Source organism: Mobula hypostoma, chromosome 9 (assembly GCF_963921235.1).
Source record: "Mobula hypostoma chromosome 9, sMobHyp1.1, whole genome shotgun sequence".
In the NCBI taxonomy this organism is placed as follows: Eukaryota; Metazoa; Chordata; class Chondrichthyes; order Myliobatiformes; family Myliobatidae; genus Mobula; species Mobula hypostoma.
In genome coordinates this window covers 15,929,347-15,944,210 of record NC_086105.1, presented here as the reverse complement: position 1 = coordinate 15,944,210, position 14,864 = coordinate 15,929,347, and the positions used below count along the sequence as shown (strand labels likewise).

General features: G+C 43.9%; 1 protein-coding gene across 5 annotated transcripts in view; it reads left to right on the top strand.

Annotated features, from left to right (window-relative positions):
• grip1 (glutamate receptor interacting protein 1) overlaps nucleotides 1-14,864 on the top strand; it is a 344,918-nt gene that overhangs the window by 214,483 nt on the left and 115,571 nt on the right. For all 5 annotated transcript variants that reach the window (XM_063057778.1, XM_063057779.1, XM_063057783.1 and 2 more), the window contains exons 3-4: nucleotides 11,830-11,965; nucleotides 13,156-13,301. In XM_063057778.1, the coding sequence (XP_062913848.1) occupies nucleotides 11,830-11,965; nucleotides 13,156-13,301 (282 nt within the window). The remainder of the gene's footprint in view (nucleotides 1-11,829; nucleotides 11,966-13,155; nucleotides 13,302-14,864) is intronic.

Below are 14,864 nucleotides of genomic sequence, written 5' to 3'. Positions count from 1 at the left end.
TTACAACATCCGGTTAGATTGCAGAGGAGAGCCACTTCCCCTGTGTTTGGCCAAACGTCTGCTCTGCCCTGTGTTGATCAATTTACTGCGCTACACGCCCCGGCCCCCTACGCCAATTAGAATGGATACCAGCTCCAAAATGTAATAGGTTACTGCCACTAACCCGCTGACCAATTTGCTGTAACACACTCAAAGGAAAATGTAATGGATCACTACCAATGATCCGCTGCCCAATTTGTTAGCACTGGCAGGCCTTAATACTCACAATACTTCGTCGGGGACTCCAGCCCCTTACCTTACCTTATACCTCGTCGGGGACTTCTAACCCCTCTTTTAAACTGTGGTACTCGGGCGATCCTCAGCTCAGGTTTCGAAAGGGGTCCATCAGAGGATTACCCGCCAGGCGAGGGGATCGTCAAAGTGGGCAATTAATGAGAGAGGTCAAGGTAAATCTTACCTTGTGGGCCCACCTGCTCAGATCACCGCCACCGAGTCGACCGCTGATACCGCCTCACAAGACCCTCATTTTTGGACTCCTGGCTAGCTCGCCAATTGTTGTACTGGACCGACCGATGCAAAGAAAAAGTACCACAAAAACACTAACACACGTAATTCTTTTTCAAGCCTTTATTCTTTACTCATAGCATGCTATGCGGGAAGTTACAGACTGATCTCCCAAAAGAACCAGTCCAGACACTGCCCCGAATTACACAGTTCTGCACAATTTATAACATTGATCAGGTAGCAGGAAATCTTACGATTACAAGTTTAGATAATGTTAGAATCATCTCAATCACATGCTAAGATACAATTAGATGTAAAATAATCATTGGTCGGTTAGTTATAATCATTTTAAGCCAAAGCTAGCCCATCAGTTCCTCATTCGGACCCTTCCCCTTTTCTCCAGAACATTCTAGCCCCTACACTATACTTCCCATATTTAGCTGTACCTTGAGCTGCTTCTGCAAGATCAGATAGTTCCTTATTTGAGCCTTTGCCTATCTTTAGAGAACAATGACTAGTACCTCACTGGTTGTTGGGTAAAGCTTCTTTTCGACTGTCCAAAACAGTAAGCTAAGGTGCCCACAAGGTGATTGACCATTAATTAATCATTGTTTTTAGTCTATACCCCTTCACACCATCATCTGTGCATAGTTTTCTTCTTTCGATTGTTCTTTCTTTCTTCTCCTTTCTATAAGTGTGTACCTCAGATAAATATTATGTGGAGATTTGTGACAAATATGATTATATGATTGAGATATATATACTGTATCTGAAATACATCTTATGGAAATGTTTGATGATGAAATTCAATAAAAAATAAATTACAAAGAAAATAAACAGAGGTTGATGGATTCTTGATTAGTCAGGGCATGAAGGGATATGGGAAGATGGCAGAATATTGGGGCTGAGAGAGAAAATGTATCAGCCATGATGAAATGACAGAGCAGACTCGATGGGCCTAATGGCCTAATTCCGGTCCTATATCTTATGGTCATATGTCCTCATTCACTCCTGTTCAGTATCTTTTTACATGGCATCTTATCAAATCATCATCATCATCATGGGCTGTGCCATATGATGTGGGCAGTCGTGGTCTTCCCTCTGTACCTTGATTATTCTTGGCAAATTTCCATACAGAAGTTGTTTATCGTTGCCTACTTCTGAGCAGTATCTTTATAAGATGGGTGACCCCAGCCATTATCAACGCACTTCAGAGATTGTCTGCTTGATGTCAGTGACCGTATAACCAGGACTTCTGATGTGCACCAGTTGCACGTACGACCACCCACCACCTGCTCCCATGGCTTCATGTGACCCTGATTGAGGGGCCAAGCAGGTGCTACACCTTGTCCACGGGTGACCTGCAGGGTAGCGGAGGGTAGGAGCGCCTTTTACCTCCTTTGGGAGAGACGTAAGTCCACCCCACCACCCGAATCTTCTCAAATGCCTTCTGGAAATCTGAAAATGTTTCCTCTACGAGTCACTTTCATACATCTTGACTGTTAAATCCTCAGAGAGCGCTTGCAGATTGGTCAAACAATTCATAAAACAATGCTTGATTGTCTTTTCTTTTGATTTTCCAACGTCCGACCATTGCTTCATTAGTAATAGATTCCAGAATCCAGGTAATCCAGTGTGACTGATCCCCTGGTGAACAGTAATGATGTCGGTGTGAACAACGTACCTCAAGCATGAGTTTACAACTGAATCACAGTCAGCGGCTGTAACATGTCAGATTTTGTACATAAAAACATTAAGCAGTAGTTTCACTTTACTGAGTTGGCAGATTACTTACTAATAGATTGGCTTTGCAACACTGAAATAGAATAGATATCTCCAGGAGAACAAAGAGCAATTTGTTTGAGTGAACTGAAAGAGGTGGCATGTTTTGCTTTGATTCATTTCATGTGGAAAGTGGAAGTAAACCAGACGCAAACTGCAAAGTCGTTTTGGGGAGCAATATACAGCTGGTAAATGAGTTGAGATCTGCTCCTAGTATTAGCAGGAGATTTTTAAGATAGCCATTGTGATATTGAGTGGAGAGAGTTGCTGATGCCAAAACATTGTAAAAGCTCTTCATTAGTCTCAAGTGTGTCTTTGAGTACTAGATGTGAGGTGCATTTATTTGAAGCTGTATGTCATGCTTTCATTCCTTATAATAGCTCACCAAAACACCTTTTAGTTTTAACTTTGAGAGAGCTGGGTTTAGTGGTTCCATACAGTCAGTGCAAGAAATGTAAAGGTTACAGTGCCTTCACTACGTCGTGACTTCTTGCTGCTAGGTAACGCCTTTTGGGGAAAGGCCAAATTTCTCCCGACATCGTCTGTGTCAACTACTACGCCGGTTACAGCAGAGGTGATGAGATCTGGATAACTTGTTGAGGTTCCTTCCCCAGCTAACTCTTCATGTCACTGCCAGCAGTCTGCAGGAACGTAAATAATGTGCAGGATCATCGTTCCATTTCAGTGCGTCGCGCATCTCAATAGATTCTTTCACCTGCTCTTTTGATCCCATAACTACCTCTTCCTCCTGCTGGGTGATTCCCCATTTTGCCTCTTTTCTCCCCCGCCCCCCACCCCCGTTTGCTTCCAGCCTCGCTGTCTGCCAGCCCTACACATTTAATCCTTGGGGCTATCCAGGCACACTCATTGTTTTAGCCTGTTCTTGCTCCACCAAACTTATTCTTTTAGCAAATCATAAACACAAGAGATTCTGCCACTGCTGAAAATCCAGAGCAACACACGCCAAATGCTGGAGGAACACAGCAGGTCAGGCAGCATCTGTGGAAAGGAATAAACGGTCGATATTTCGGGCCGAGACGTTTTATCAGGAAGTGGGGTGGGGGTGGGTGGTGCGAAGTCGGAATGAGAAGATGGGAGAAGGGGAAGTGGTACAAGTTGTCAGGTGACAGGTGAAGGGTAAAGAAAGAGGTATCTGATAGGAGAGGAGAGTGGATCATGGAGAAAGCATTGGTGCTGTCTGGCCGCAGTTAATGTGAGAAAGATCCTAGTAGGACCTGATATTGGACCTGATATTGTACCTGATCAGGTGCTGAGGGCACTGTGTAGCCCAGTTATCACAGGTTCTGAGATCTCCAATATCTCTCTGGAACAGTCCACTGTCCCCTCAATATTCAAGGTGGCTACCATCATCCCAAGTATGCAATAATAACCTGCCTCAAAGAGTACTATCCAGTGGCACTGACCTCAATAATAATGAAGTGTTTTGAGTGGCTGGTTATGGATCACATTAAATCCCATCTTCTTGCTACATTGGACCCCTACCCGTTCGCTTATCGCTCAAATCAGTCCGCTGATGATATCATGGCATCTGCCCTCTATTCCGTCCTGTCCCACCTGGAAAATGGTGCCTCATATAGAAACATAGAAAATAGGTGCAGGAGTAGGCCATTCGGCCCTTCGAGCCTGCACCGCCATTTATTATGATCATGGCTGATCATCCAACTCAGAACCCCGCCCCAGCCTTCCCTCCATACCCCCTGATCCCCCTAGCCACAAGGGCCATATCTAACTCCCTCTTAAATATAGCCAATGAACTCGCCTCAACTGTTTCCTGTGGCAGAGAATTCCACAGATTCACCACTCTCTGTGTGAAGAAGTTTTTCCTAATCTCGGTTCTAAAAGGCTTCCCCTCTATCCTCAAACTGTGGCCCCTCGTTCTGGACTTCCCCAACATCGGGAACAATCTTCCTGCATCTAGCCTGTCCAATCCCTTTAGGATTTTATACGTTTCAATCAGATCCCCCCTCAATCTTCTAAATTCCAACGAGTACAAGCCCAGTTCATCCAGTCTTTCTTCATATGAAAGTCCTGCCATCCCAGGAATCAATCTGGTGAACCTTCTTTGTACTCCCTCTATGGCAAAGATGTCTTTCCTCAGATTAGGGGACCAAAACTGTACACAATACTCCAGGTGTGGTCTCACCAAGGCCTTGTACAACTGCAGTAGTACCTCCCTGCTCCTGTACTCGAATCCTCTCGCTATAAATGCCAGCATACCATTCGCCTTTTTCACCGCCTGCTGTACCTGCATGCCCACTTTCAATGACTGGTGTATAATGACACCCAGGTCTCGTTGCACCTCCCCTTTTCCTAATCGGCCACCATTCAGATAATAATCTGTTTTCCTATTTTTGCCACCAAAGTGGATAACTTCACATTTATCCACATTAAATTGCATCTGCCATGAATTTGCCCACTCACCCAACCTATCCAAGTCACTCTGCATCCTCTTAGCATCCTCCTCACAGCTAACACTGCCACCCAGCTTCGTGTCATCCGCAAACTTAGAGATGCTGCATTCAATTCCCTCATCCAAGTCATTAATATATATTGTAAACAACTGGGGTCCCAGCACTGAGCCTTGCGGTACCCCACTAGTCACCGCCTGCCATTCTGAAAAGGTCCCGTTTACTCCCACTCTTTGCTTCCTGTCTGCTAACCAATTCTCCACCCACACCAATACCTTACCCCCAATACCGTGTGCTTTAAGTTTGCACACTAATCTCCTGTGTGGGACCTTGTCAAAAGCAGGATTTTGTCATATGCCAGGATTTTGTTTATCGACCTCATCTCGGCATTGAATACAATCATCCCTCGGAAGCTGGTGAGTGAACTGTCCTGATTGGGTCTCAACACCTCTCTCTGTAACTGGATCTTGGACTTCTCGACAGAAGGACCACGGGCAGCAATACCATTAACTCCATCACGCAGAGCAGTGACCAGGGCTGCGTGCTCAGCTCACCGCTGGTCATGCTGCTGATGCACAACTGTCTGCCAGGTCCAGTTCAAACCAAAGCATCGAGTTCGCTGATGAGGCAACAGCTGTTGGTCTCATCAGCAATGATGATGAGCCAGCATACAGACAGGAGGTAGAGCGGCTTGTAGAATGGTGTGAGCTCAACAACTTGGTCTCAACATGGACAAGACCAAAGAGATGACCGTGGACTTTCGGAAGGTCCTCACTGCAGGTACACGGCTCCTCTGTGGAGAGAGTTAGGAGCATCAAGTTTCTGGGAGTACACGTAACGGTCCTTCAATACCACCGCTTTGGTCCAGAGAGCACAGCAGCGTCTCCACTTCTTGAGGAGATTGAGGTGAGTCAGGCGCCCTGCTCAGCTCCACCCCATTCGAACCAGTTTTTACAGGAGCATCCTAACCTGCAGCATCACTGTCTGGTACAGGAGATACAAAGCATCTGACCGTAAGTCCCTGTAAAGGATTGCGAGGTCTACTGATTGGATCATTGGGGTCTCTCTTGCACCCTTCAGAGATGTTCATCAGGAGCACTACATACACAGGGCCCTTAGCTTTGTTGACGTTTCCTCCCATCCTTCCAACCATCTCTTTCAGCTCTTACCATCAGGCAGGATGTACCATAGTATTAGGTCAAGAACTGTTATGATAGGAAACAGCTTTTTTTCCCAGGCTGTAAGATTACTGAACTCTCTGCCACCACTCAGGTCTCATCACGTATGAAGCGCCAGCAGTGCTATACTGTTTGCTTTTTAACTTGCCTTATTATTTCTTAATTTATTTGTGGTACTATTACTTTATGTGTTATGTGTGTGAGTTATATGTACAGTGTTGTGTTCCTTGGTCCGGAGGAACGTTGTTTCGTTTGGCAGTATACGAGTGTACAGTTGAATGAGAACAGACTGAACTTGATCTTGAAAGGGAAGGAAGAGGGGCAGCAGAGGGAAGTGATGAGCAGGTGAGGAAAAACAAAGGGGCAAGAAGGGAGCCAGAATGGGGACTGGAAAAAGAAAGGAGGAGGACGGGGAGAAATTACCAGAAGTTAAATCAATCAATATTCATGTCTCTGGCTGGAGGCTAAGCAAATGAGGAGTTGCTCCTCCAGCCTGAGTGAGGCCTCATCGTGGTAGTAGAGGAGGACATGGGTATGCGAAATAGGATTAAAATGGCTGGCCGCCAGGAAATCCCACCTGGTATTTCTGCTAATTTTGAGTATTGTTCATTCATTATGCACCATGTCCTAAGACATAGATGACCATGGTCTTTCCGTGACCATGATTGTTCTTGGCAATCTTTTCTGCAGAAGTGGTTTGCCATTGCCTCCTTCTGGTCAAGACGGGTGACCCCAGCCATTATCAATATTCATCAGAGATAGTCTGCCTGGTGTCAGTGGTCGCATAACCAGGACTTGTGATATGCACCATCTGCTCATACAACCATCCACCACCTGATCCCATGGCTTCACGTGACCCTGACCCTTAGCCGTTGCTACACCTTGCCCAAGGGTGACCTGCCGGTTATTGGAGGGAAGGAGCGCCTTACGCCTACTTTGGTAGAGACATATCTCTGCCCCACTACCCAAAATCTAGTGTATAGCAGTTGCAATATACCACTTTGGAAACACAAGTAACTGCGGATGTTGGAATCTGGAACAATGAACAAGAATCTGGAGGAATCCTAGATGAGGAGTGAAGTGATGATGGCGCTAAACGGTGACTCCTTTGCTTGCGTCTTCGGAAACAGCTCTATTTCCATTTTTAATATTTCTATTTTTCCCTTTCGGGGGATTCTTTTGAAGTCCCTGACTTGGAGTTACATGCTGACTATGGTTCTTTGCGGGAATGGGACCCACTCGCGGGGTTTCATAACTGCCCATTGTTCGGCATGCCAAGGGCTTGGCCTAAGAGTTGGGCTTGCCTTTGGAGGCCTCAGACCTCGGGGCTCTGGCGACAGGCGGATCGAAAGTCGGTGTCCCAGACTGGTGTGTCATGGGAGCTGGAACATCTTTGGCAGTGTGCCCAGAGACTTGAGATCTTTGGGCATAGAGTTCGAAAAAAGCAACGTAACGGACTTTTAACATCATAAACCAGTGAGTTGTTTGATATGTCTCCCCTCTTGCTGTGAAAATGGAGACACCTCTTTCTCCCTCATGAGAGAGAGAGAACCTGCAGTATGTTGAATACCAGGTGAACAAGTAGTCTTTGGGCTACTACAAGTCTGTGTCTTTGCTGTTGCCTTGCTCATGCTTGAGTGCTTGGTGGCGGGTGCCGCTGCTATTTCACCAGTAGGGAGAAGGGGGTATTGTTGCTTGTTGCCACTTTCGGGCGGGTGGGAGGGGAGTCAGGGGGGTGACTTTGGGGTTCTAACATTTAACTGTCGCTCATTCTTTGGGGCACTTCTCTGTTTTCGTGAATGGCTGTGAAGAAAAAGCATTTCAGGAGGTATTTTGTATACATTTCTCTGACATTAAATTGTACCTTTGAAACCTTTGAGGTGTAGCGGTGTGCTACACACAGCGCTAGAATAACCACACGGAGTCGGTGAGTTAGAGTTGCGATGAAAGAGATTTATTCAAACTTCGCGGCCTGCTTTAAAGCCTTCCCGTTCCCGCCCTCCCTGGGGCGGGATTGCTGTGGGGAATGCATATTCCCAGACCCTTTCTGCGCGCGGGATTTTCCCCCTGCTGGTGAAGATGGCCTGGCGCCCTTTTTGGGGCCGGCCCTCTGCCTGCGCGCGCTGTTGTGAGCCGGTTCGTGTGTGCCAGAAAGTGGGTCGCCACAGAGAGTTCTTAACTAAAATGTCAACTTTCTACTTCCCTCCACTGATGCTGTGTGGCCCAAAAGGCTTCTCAGACTGTTGGCTTGCTCCAGCACTTTGGAAGATGGTTGGAGAAGTGGTCTCCTCTGCACTGACAAAATCAAATGAAGCTTAGGAAACCTCTTTGTGGAGCACTTGGGATTAGTCCACAAGCGACAAAGAACTCTGATACCTCCTCCTTTCTCCAACCCACACTCATTCTGACCTCTCTGGCTTTGGCTTCCTGCACGGTTACAAAGGCCAAACACAAAATTGGGAAGCAACATCTTATCCTTCATCTAATTAGCTTTCCAGACTCGATGTTGAATCCTCCAACTGTAGGCAATTTGATTTTTCTTTATGTCTGCATCAGAGTGAAATATTTCTCTCTGTTTTTGCTCAGGTATTTTTTAACCCTCTTTCTGTTTGTATCTGGCATATTAGACATGTCCCAGAGTCGTGTTATTAGCAACACATTACAGGGATAAAGAAGCATCTCCTGATTCTGCCGTGTCAACTCGTAACCTTGTCCTATCAGAGGTTTTTTTGTTTACCCATTCCTTCCCCACCTTAGCTGCTGCTGAAACCCACCATATTCTCTTTCCAGCAGTTCTGATGAAAGGCTTTAGAGCTGAAATGTTATATCTGTTTTCTCTTTTCACAGATTTCCAGTGTTGGCAGTTTTTTTGTTTGAATTTCATGCTTTTTTTGTGTTTGTCTTCATCTGAAGCCTAGCTGAAGATATTTCTATTTTAACTGCACTCCTAGGATGAGTCTATTCTTGCAAAGGCCAATGGTTATTGCTCATTCCCTAATGCCCTTGAGAAGCTGCTGCTCGGACTTTTCATTAAATTGCTGCTTTCTTTGCAACACACAAAAATGCTGGAGGAACTCGGCAGCTCAGGCAGCATCACTGGCAATGAATAAGCAGTCAATATTTTGGGCCGAGACCCTTCTTCAGGACTGGAAAGGAAGAGAGAAGACACCAGAATAAAAAGGTAGGGGGGGGGAGGGGAAGGAGGGGAGCTAGAAGGTGGAGCCAGGTGGGTGGGAAAGGTTCAAGGGCTGGAGAGGAAGGAATCTGGTAGGGGAGGAGAGTGGACCATTGGAGAAAAGGAAGGAGGAGGGGACCCAGGGGGAAGTGATAGGCAGGTGAGAAGAGATAAAATGCCAGAGTGGGAAATAAAGGAGGAAGGGAGTGGGATTGAATTTTTTTTTACTGGAAGGAGAAATCGATGTTCAAGCCATCAGGTTGGAGGGTACCCAGACGGAATATAAGGTGATGTTCCTCCACCTTGTGGTGGGGGGGCCTCATCTTGGCACAAGAGGATGCCATGGACCAACACGTCAGAATGGGAATGGGAACTAAAATATTTGGCTTCCTTTGTACTTTCTTTCTCTCTCTGTGCTGCGGGGTTTGGGAGTTCCGTTCTACTGTATCATCTTCTCAGCTGCTGATATTTCCGGAAGAACATTACAGCCGGTTTATTGGGTTTTCTTACTTGACAGGCTAATGATTTCCTCCTCAGACTGTGACATTCATTCTGATCTACGTAATCATGACAGCTCCATTCGCCTTCACAGCATGTCACAGAGCATTGTTTGCTGCCAATGTACATTTCTCTCTGCTGTGGGAAGATGTCTTACTCCTGCTTGCTTCAGGAGATAAAGGGGAAAAGATAGCAATCATAATGCGACTGCTGCGGGAAGCAGTACTGTCAAAACTGATAAATCTTGTGTGAGTCATGGCCGTAAAGTTGTGCTATTGCCTCATGGTAAAAATACAAATGCAGTTAAAGTATCGGGCTGCACTCGTTGCCTGGTCTTTTGGTCCTAAGAGACATGCAGGCAGTGATTTAATAAAAGCCACTCTCCTGCTAAAGGAACTATTTCAAATTTCTGAACCTTGTCAGCTTTCATTAAAGCATCTGAGAAACACCCTTGGTCAGGCAAAGTTTTGGTGCAGAAACAGGGTTCCAATCTCAGTAAAGCCTTTCTCCACAAGGTCATTTCTTTAATCCTACTTTTTCAAGCAGCTTCTTAGACACAAGGCAGGAATCTGAACCTTGGGTTCCGTATTGAAGCCGTATGTGAGAAAGCAAAATATCTGCTCCTCTTCAGCTGATCTTCAACTAAACTCTTCACCTGCAAGTGCTTAACTGTTATATCCACAGCGTATCTCATTTCCTTTACATCGAACAGCCACTGATCCGATATGGAAACTGATAGGCATTTGCACCTCCCATTTGAGGTCAACCACAAATGGAATGTGAGCGCTTCCTCTTGGCTGATATAATTGTCAACTCCTCGAGGATCTATTAGCAATGTAGTTTTTTTTTGATGTAGGACACTGCCTTACACTTGTGTCCTTCACTTTGACTTTTATATCCAATTGCCAGGAACTGACAATGCTTTTCCCGCTCAAGTTGAAGCCACCTGTGTGGCTGACTCTGTTGCTTCTCTCTCTCTATCCCACCGAACAAATTTCCCATGATGCTTAATTTTACCCTCTACTGTGAGCTCTCACATTTCTTAGTCTCTTTTTGTGGAGGTTTTGACATTCTCTTTCAAATCTATCCCTCTTCTTTTGATGTTATTATTTTTCTTTTTGAACTGGAAATTGTCCCCCTTTCCTTCAAATCTATTGTCATCTTCACCACAAGAAACCAATTCATGACCCTTCCTTCGGTAAACCTCCTGTCAATGGAGGCAAGGCTAAAGGCTTTGACTGTACAGTCGCCTTTCAAGCTCATCTCTCAGTGTCTTCTCTCAATCCCCGTGTCTGTCCCGCTAGCCGTCAGCTGTGAATCCCACATGGTCACGAGGAGTGCCTGTAAACTCCTTACAGGCAGTGGTGGGAATTGAACCCCAGCTGGTGATCGCTGGGGCTGTCGTAGCATTACGCTAACTGCCGTGCCGTCATGCAGGCTGACCTTCGGGAGCAGAGTGCAGAAGCTGTGGGTGGTGTGTAGCGAGCCGAGCACACAACTTGCATTTCAGCAAGCTATGTATGAAACTTCAGAACTGCAGATGCTGCAAATCTGAAATAAAACCTGCTAGTACTGGAAACACATAGTATGTCAGGCAGCATCTGTGGAAAGAGAAACAAAGTTAACGCTACAACCATGATACCCTTCATCAAAGGGTCTCAGACTAATGAAGCAATTCCTTAGATGAGGGAGAAAAAATGTTTGTTTGCTTATTATCAAAGTGCAGAGATAATGTGAAAAGATTTTGTCTGCATGCCATCCAGGCAGATTATTCCATGCGTAACTACATCAAGATAGCACAAAAAGAAAATAACTGAATGCAGAAGCTGAGTTCCTCCAGCATTTTGTGTGTGTTGCTCGGGTTTCCAGCATCTGCAGGTTATCTCTTGTTTGTGACTGAATGCCATATATAGTGTCATAGTTACATAGAATATAGTGTCATAGTTACATAGAAGGTGCTTTACAAGGTAGACAAGTAAAACTCAAGCGACATGGGGAGGTAGGTTGAGAGGTCAAATGTTCATTCTGTCATTGTTGGAGGTACATTCAAGATTCTTTTCACAGCAGGATAGAAGCTAACCTTGAGCTTGGTGCTGCATGTTGCCAAACTTTTATATCTTTTGCCTGATGGGAGGGGGAGAAGGTGAAACTTTTGTATTTCTGTGTGAAAGAATATTCTGAAATACTTTTTTTTTTCTGAGCCAGGGATTAATAAATATTGTAACTGTCCGTTATTAAGGCAGTCTTTGTGCTCTCTCTGCAGAAGAATTCATGGGTCAAACTATAGTAGAGTTGATGAAAAAGGAAGGCAGCACCCTGGGTCTCACAGTATCAGGTGGAATAGACAAGGAAGGCAAGCCCAGAGTATCCAATCTACGACCTGGAGGAATTGCTGCAAGGTAATTGAAGTCAGTGAGCTCATTACCAGAAGCTGGTGTGTGGCGTCTTTGTGAAATAGTGTTGTGTACTTCTCAATCATTTCACCTTCTGAAATGTCATGGACTTCACTCACCAATTGCCTGCGCCGTGGAGGTGTAACTGCTTCATTACAGAGTTATCTTTATGAAGGAAACTGAAAATATGCTAATTGTTTTCAGCACATGATAATTATTGATTTGAGCAACACATAATTAATTATATGTTTGTGGTGACAGGCCTAAAGGAATTGTCTGTCTGCACTGCATTTAAAAGCTAAGTTCTTGCCTGGTTTATGACATAAGGAAATGGAATTTCTTAATTAGAATAAAGCATCCCTTAGAGTTTGGTTAGCACTACTGACAATTGGTGCTTTTCTAGGCATTTATTCACTAATTAATTTAATTTATTTAATAGTTCAAATTTATTGAACTAAGTAATGAAATCTGTAGGAAAAATGTAATAACTGTAGCTTATAATTTCCACATTATCTAGAGGAAGTTCAATACATCAGAAGCAGCAGCAATTGATTTTCTGTTAAGTTTAGAACGGTTTTTAGAACTGAATATTATTCTTAGTGCTGAGCAAACCAGTTAGTTCACGTGCAAGACAAATTGAAAGCACCTAGTTGCTGAGCAGCTAATGCTAATTTCACCACAAGCAGTGGAAAGATATTCCAAGTAATATTTAACATGATACTAAATCATCTCATTGTAGGGGCTTGTCATTAACTGTAATATTATAATTTGGTCACATACACAGTTGCTTTCAGGCACATCAAGCTGACATCAGCCCAGAGTGCACTAGGTTTACGCTTCCAGCTCTGTAGTTTATCACGTTGCAAACATTATTGTCAGTACTTTGTCTGGCCGTGATTAAGAGACAATTCACTTTGCAATTAATGAGGCAAAGGACTATCTTCAAAGGAGTAACAAAAGGATTTATTAATGACTGAGTATTGAACGGCTCGGAAATCACAGTTCCTGGCTATGTTAATTGTATGATAATTATTCATTTTAAGGGTTTTTAAAGTATTTTCAATTTACCTGATGTATTAGAAATATGCATTCCAAGAAGTGGTTAAAAGAACAGATATAATGAAGATAAATATGTTCAAGTTTGCATTGTAAAAAGCAACGATGTAGACTGACTGTACTGTGGCATTAACTTACAGAAGCGATCAGTTAAATATTGGAGACTACATCAAATCTGTCAATGGAATCAACTTAACAAAATTCAGGCACGATGAAATCATCAGTCTCCTGAAGAATGTTGGTGAGAGAGTGGTTCTTGAGGTGGAATATGAACTGCCTCCTGTTTGTAAGTACCTTTGATATTTTTCAATAGAAAAGCTTGGATTAAGGATTGATAAAGTTAATGACATATTTAAAAACTGAACTTGTCTGTTGAAAAGGCAAATACACATTCTTTCATCTTTTGTGATGTAGCACAAAGCCAAGGATTCAACTGTTCAATTACATTAAAGCCCCTTTCAAAATATTAATATTTGAAATATAAATATAAACATTGAACTTTTACATTAACAGACAGCATTATGTGAATTTTACAGAGGAAACAAAAAACAATGATCTTAAGATCAAATAACAATTGTAATACCTGGACTGAGAACGGACTTATCACCAGTGGGCATTTCATTCATTAACATGGTAGTGAGTGGAATGATTGGGAATTGTCTCTAAATACACTTTCCTTCTCCAATCCTTTACCTTTCCCAGCTGTCACCTCTTCGCTTCTTACTTCCTTCCCCACCCACTTGGCTTCACCTATCACCTTGTAGCTTCTTCTCTCCCCCCCCGCCCCCAGCTTCTTATTCTGGCTTCTTCCCTCTTCCTTTTTAGTCCTGATTAAGGGTCTCCCCCAAAATGTTGATTGTTTATTCATTTCCATAGAAGCTGCCTAACCTACTGCTGTCTTTAACCTCTTGCTTTGGCAATCTGAGATATCCACTTGCTTCAAGCAGATTTCAGTTATACTGGTGTTCAACAGGAATGTGATAATCAGCCTCAGGTGTCTGTCATCCAGAAGCACTTACATCCACGATGATGAAGTGCTTTAAGGGGTAGGTGATGGAACATATCAACCTGCCTGAGGAGCGACTTGGATCAACTCCAATTTTCTTGCTATCTCAACAGGTCAACAGCCGATGCCCTTTCATTGTGGCTCATCACTCAACCCCGGAACATCTAGACAGTGAAGATGCATACATCAGGGTGCTCTTCATTGACTGCAGCTTGGCATTCAACACTATCATACCCTTAAAACTGATCAATAAGCTTCAAGACCTACGTGTCAATACCTCTTATGCAACTGGTTCCTTGAGTTCCACACTTGCAGACCACAGTCAGTTTCAATTGGCAACAACATCTCCTACTTAATCAGTGTCGGCACAGATACACCACAAGGTTGTGTGCTTAGCCCTCTACTTGTTTTATACTTATGACTGTCCAGGGCCTGACTTGTTTCTGCCATCAAGAAGAAGGTACAGGATTCTCAGGACACACACCACCAGGTTCAGGAACAGTTATCAATCCCCTACCATTAGGCTCTTGAATCAGAGGGGATAACTTCACTCACCCCAACAATGAACCTATGGACTCACTTTCAAGCACTTTTCATCTCATATTCTTGATAAATTAATACTATTTTGGGTTTTTTGGGGTTTTGTTTTGTCTTTGTATTTGCAGTTTGTTGTCCTTTGCACATTGCTTGTTTGTCCATCTTGTGTGTGTTTTTTTCATTGATTCAATTGTGTTTCTTTGTAATTACCATAAATACCCAGAAGAAAATGAATCTCAGAGTTGTATATGCTGACATTTATGTACTTAGATAATAGATTTACTTTGAACTTTGAACTTTAAGTTC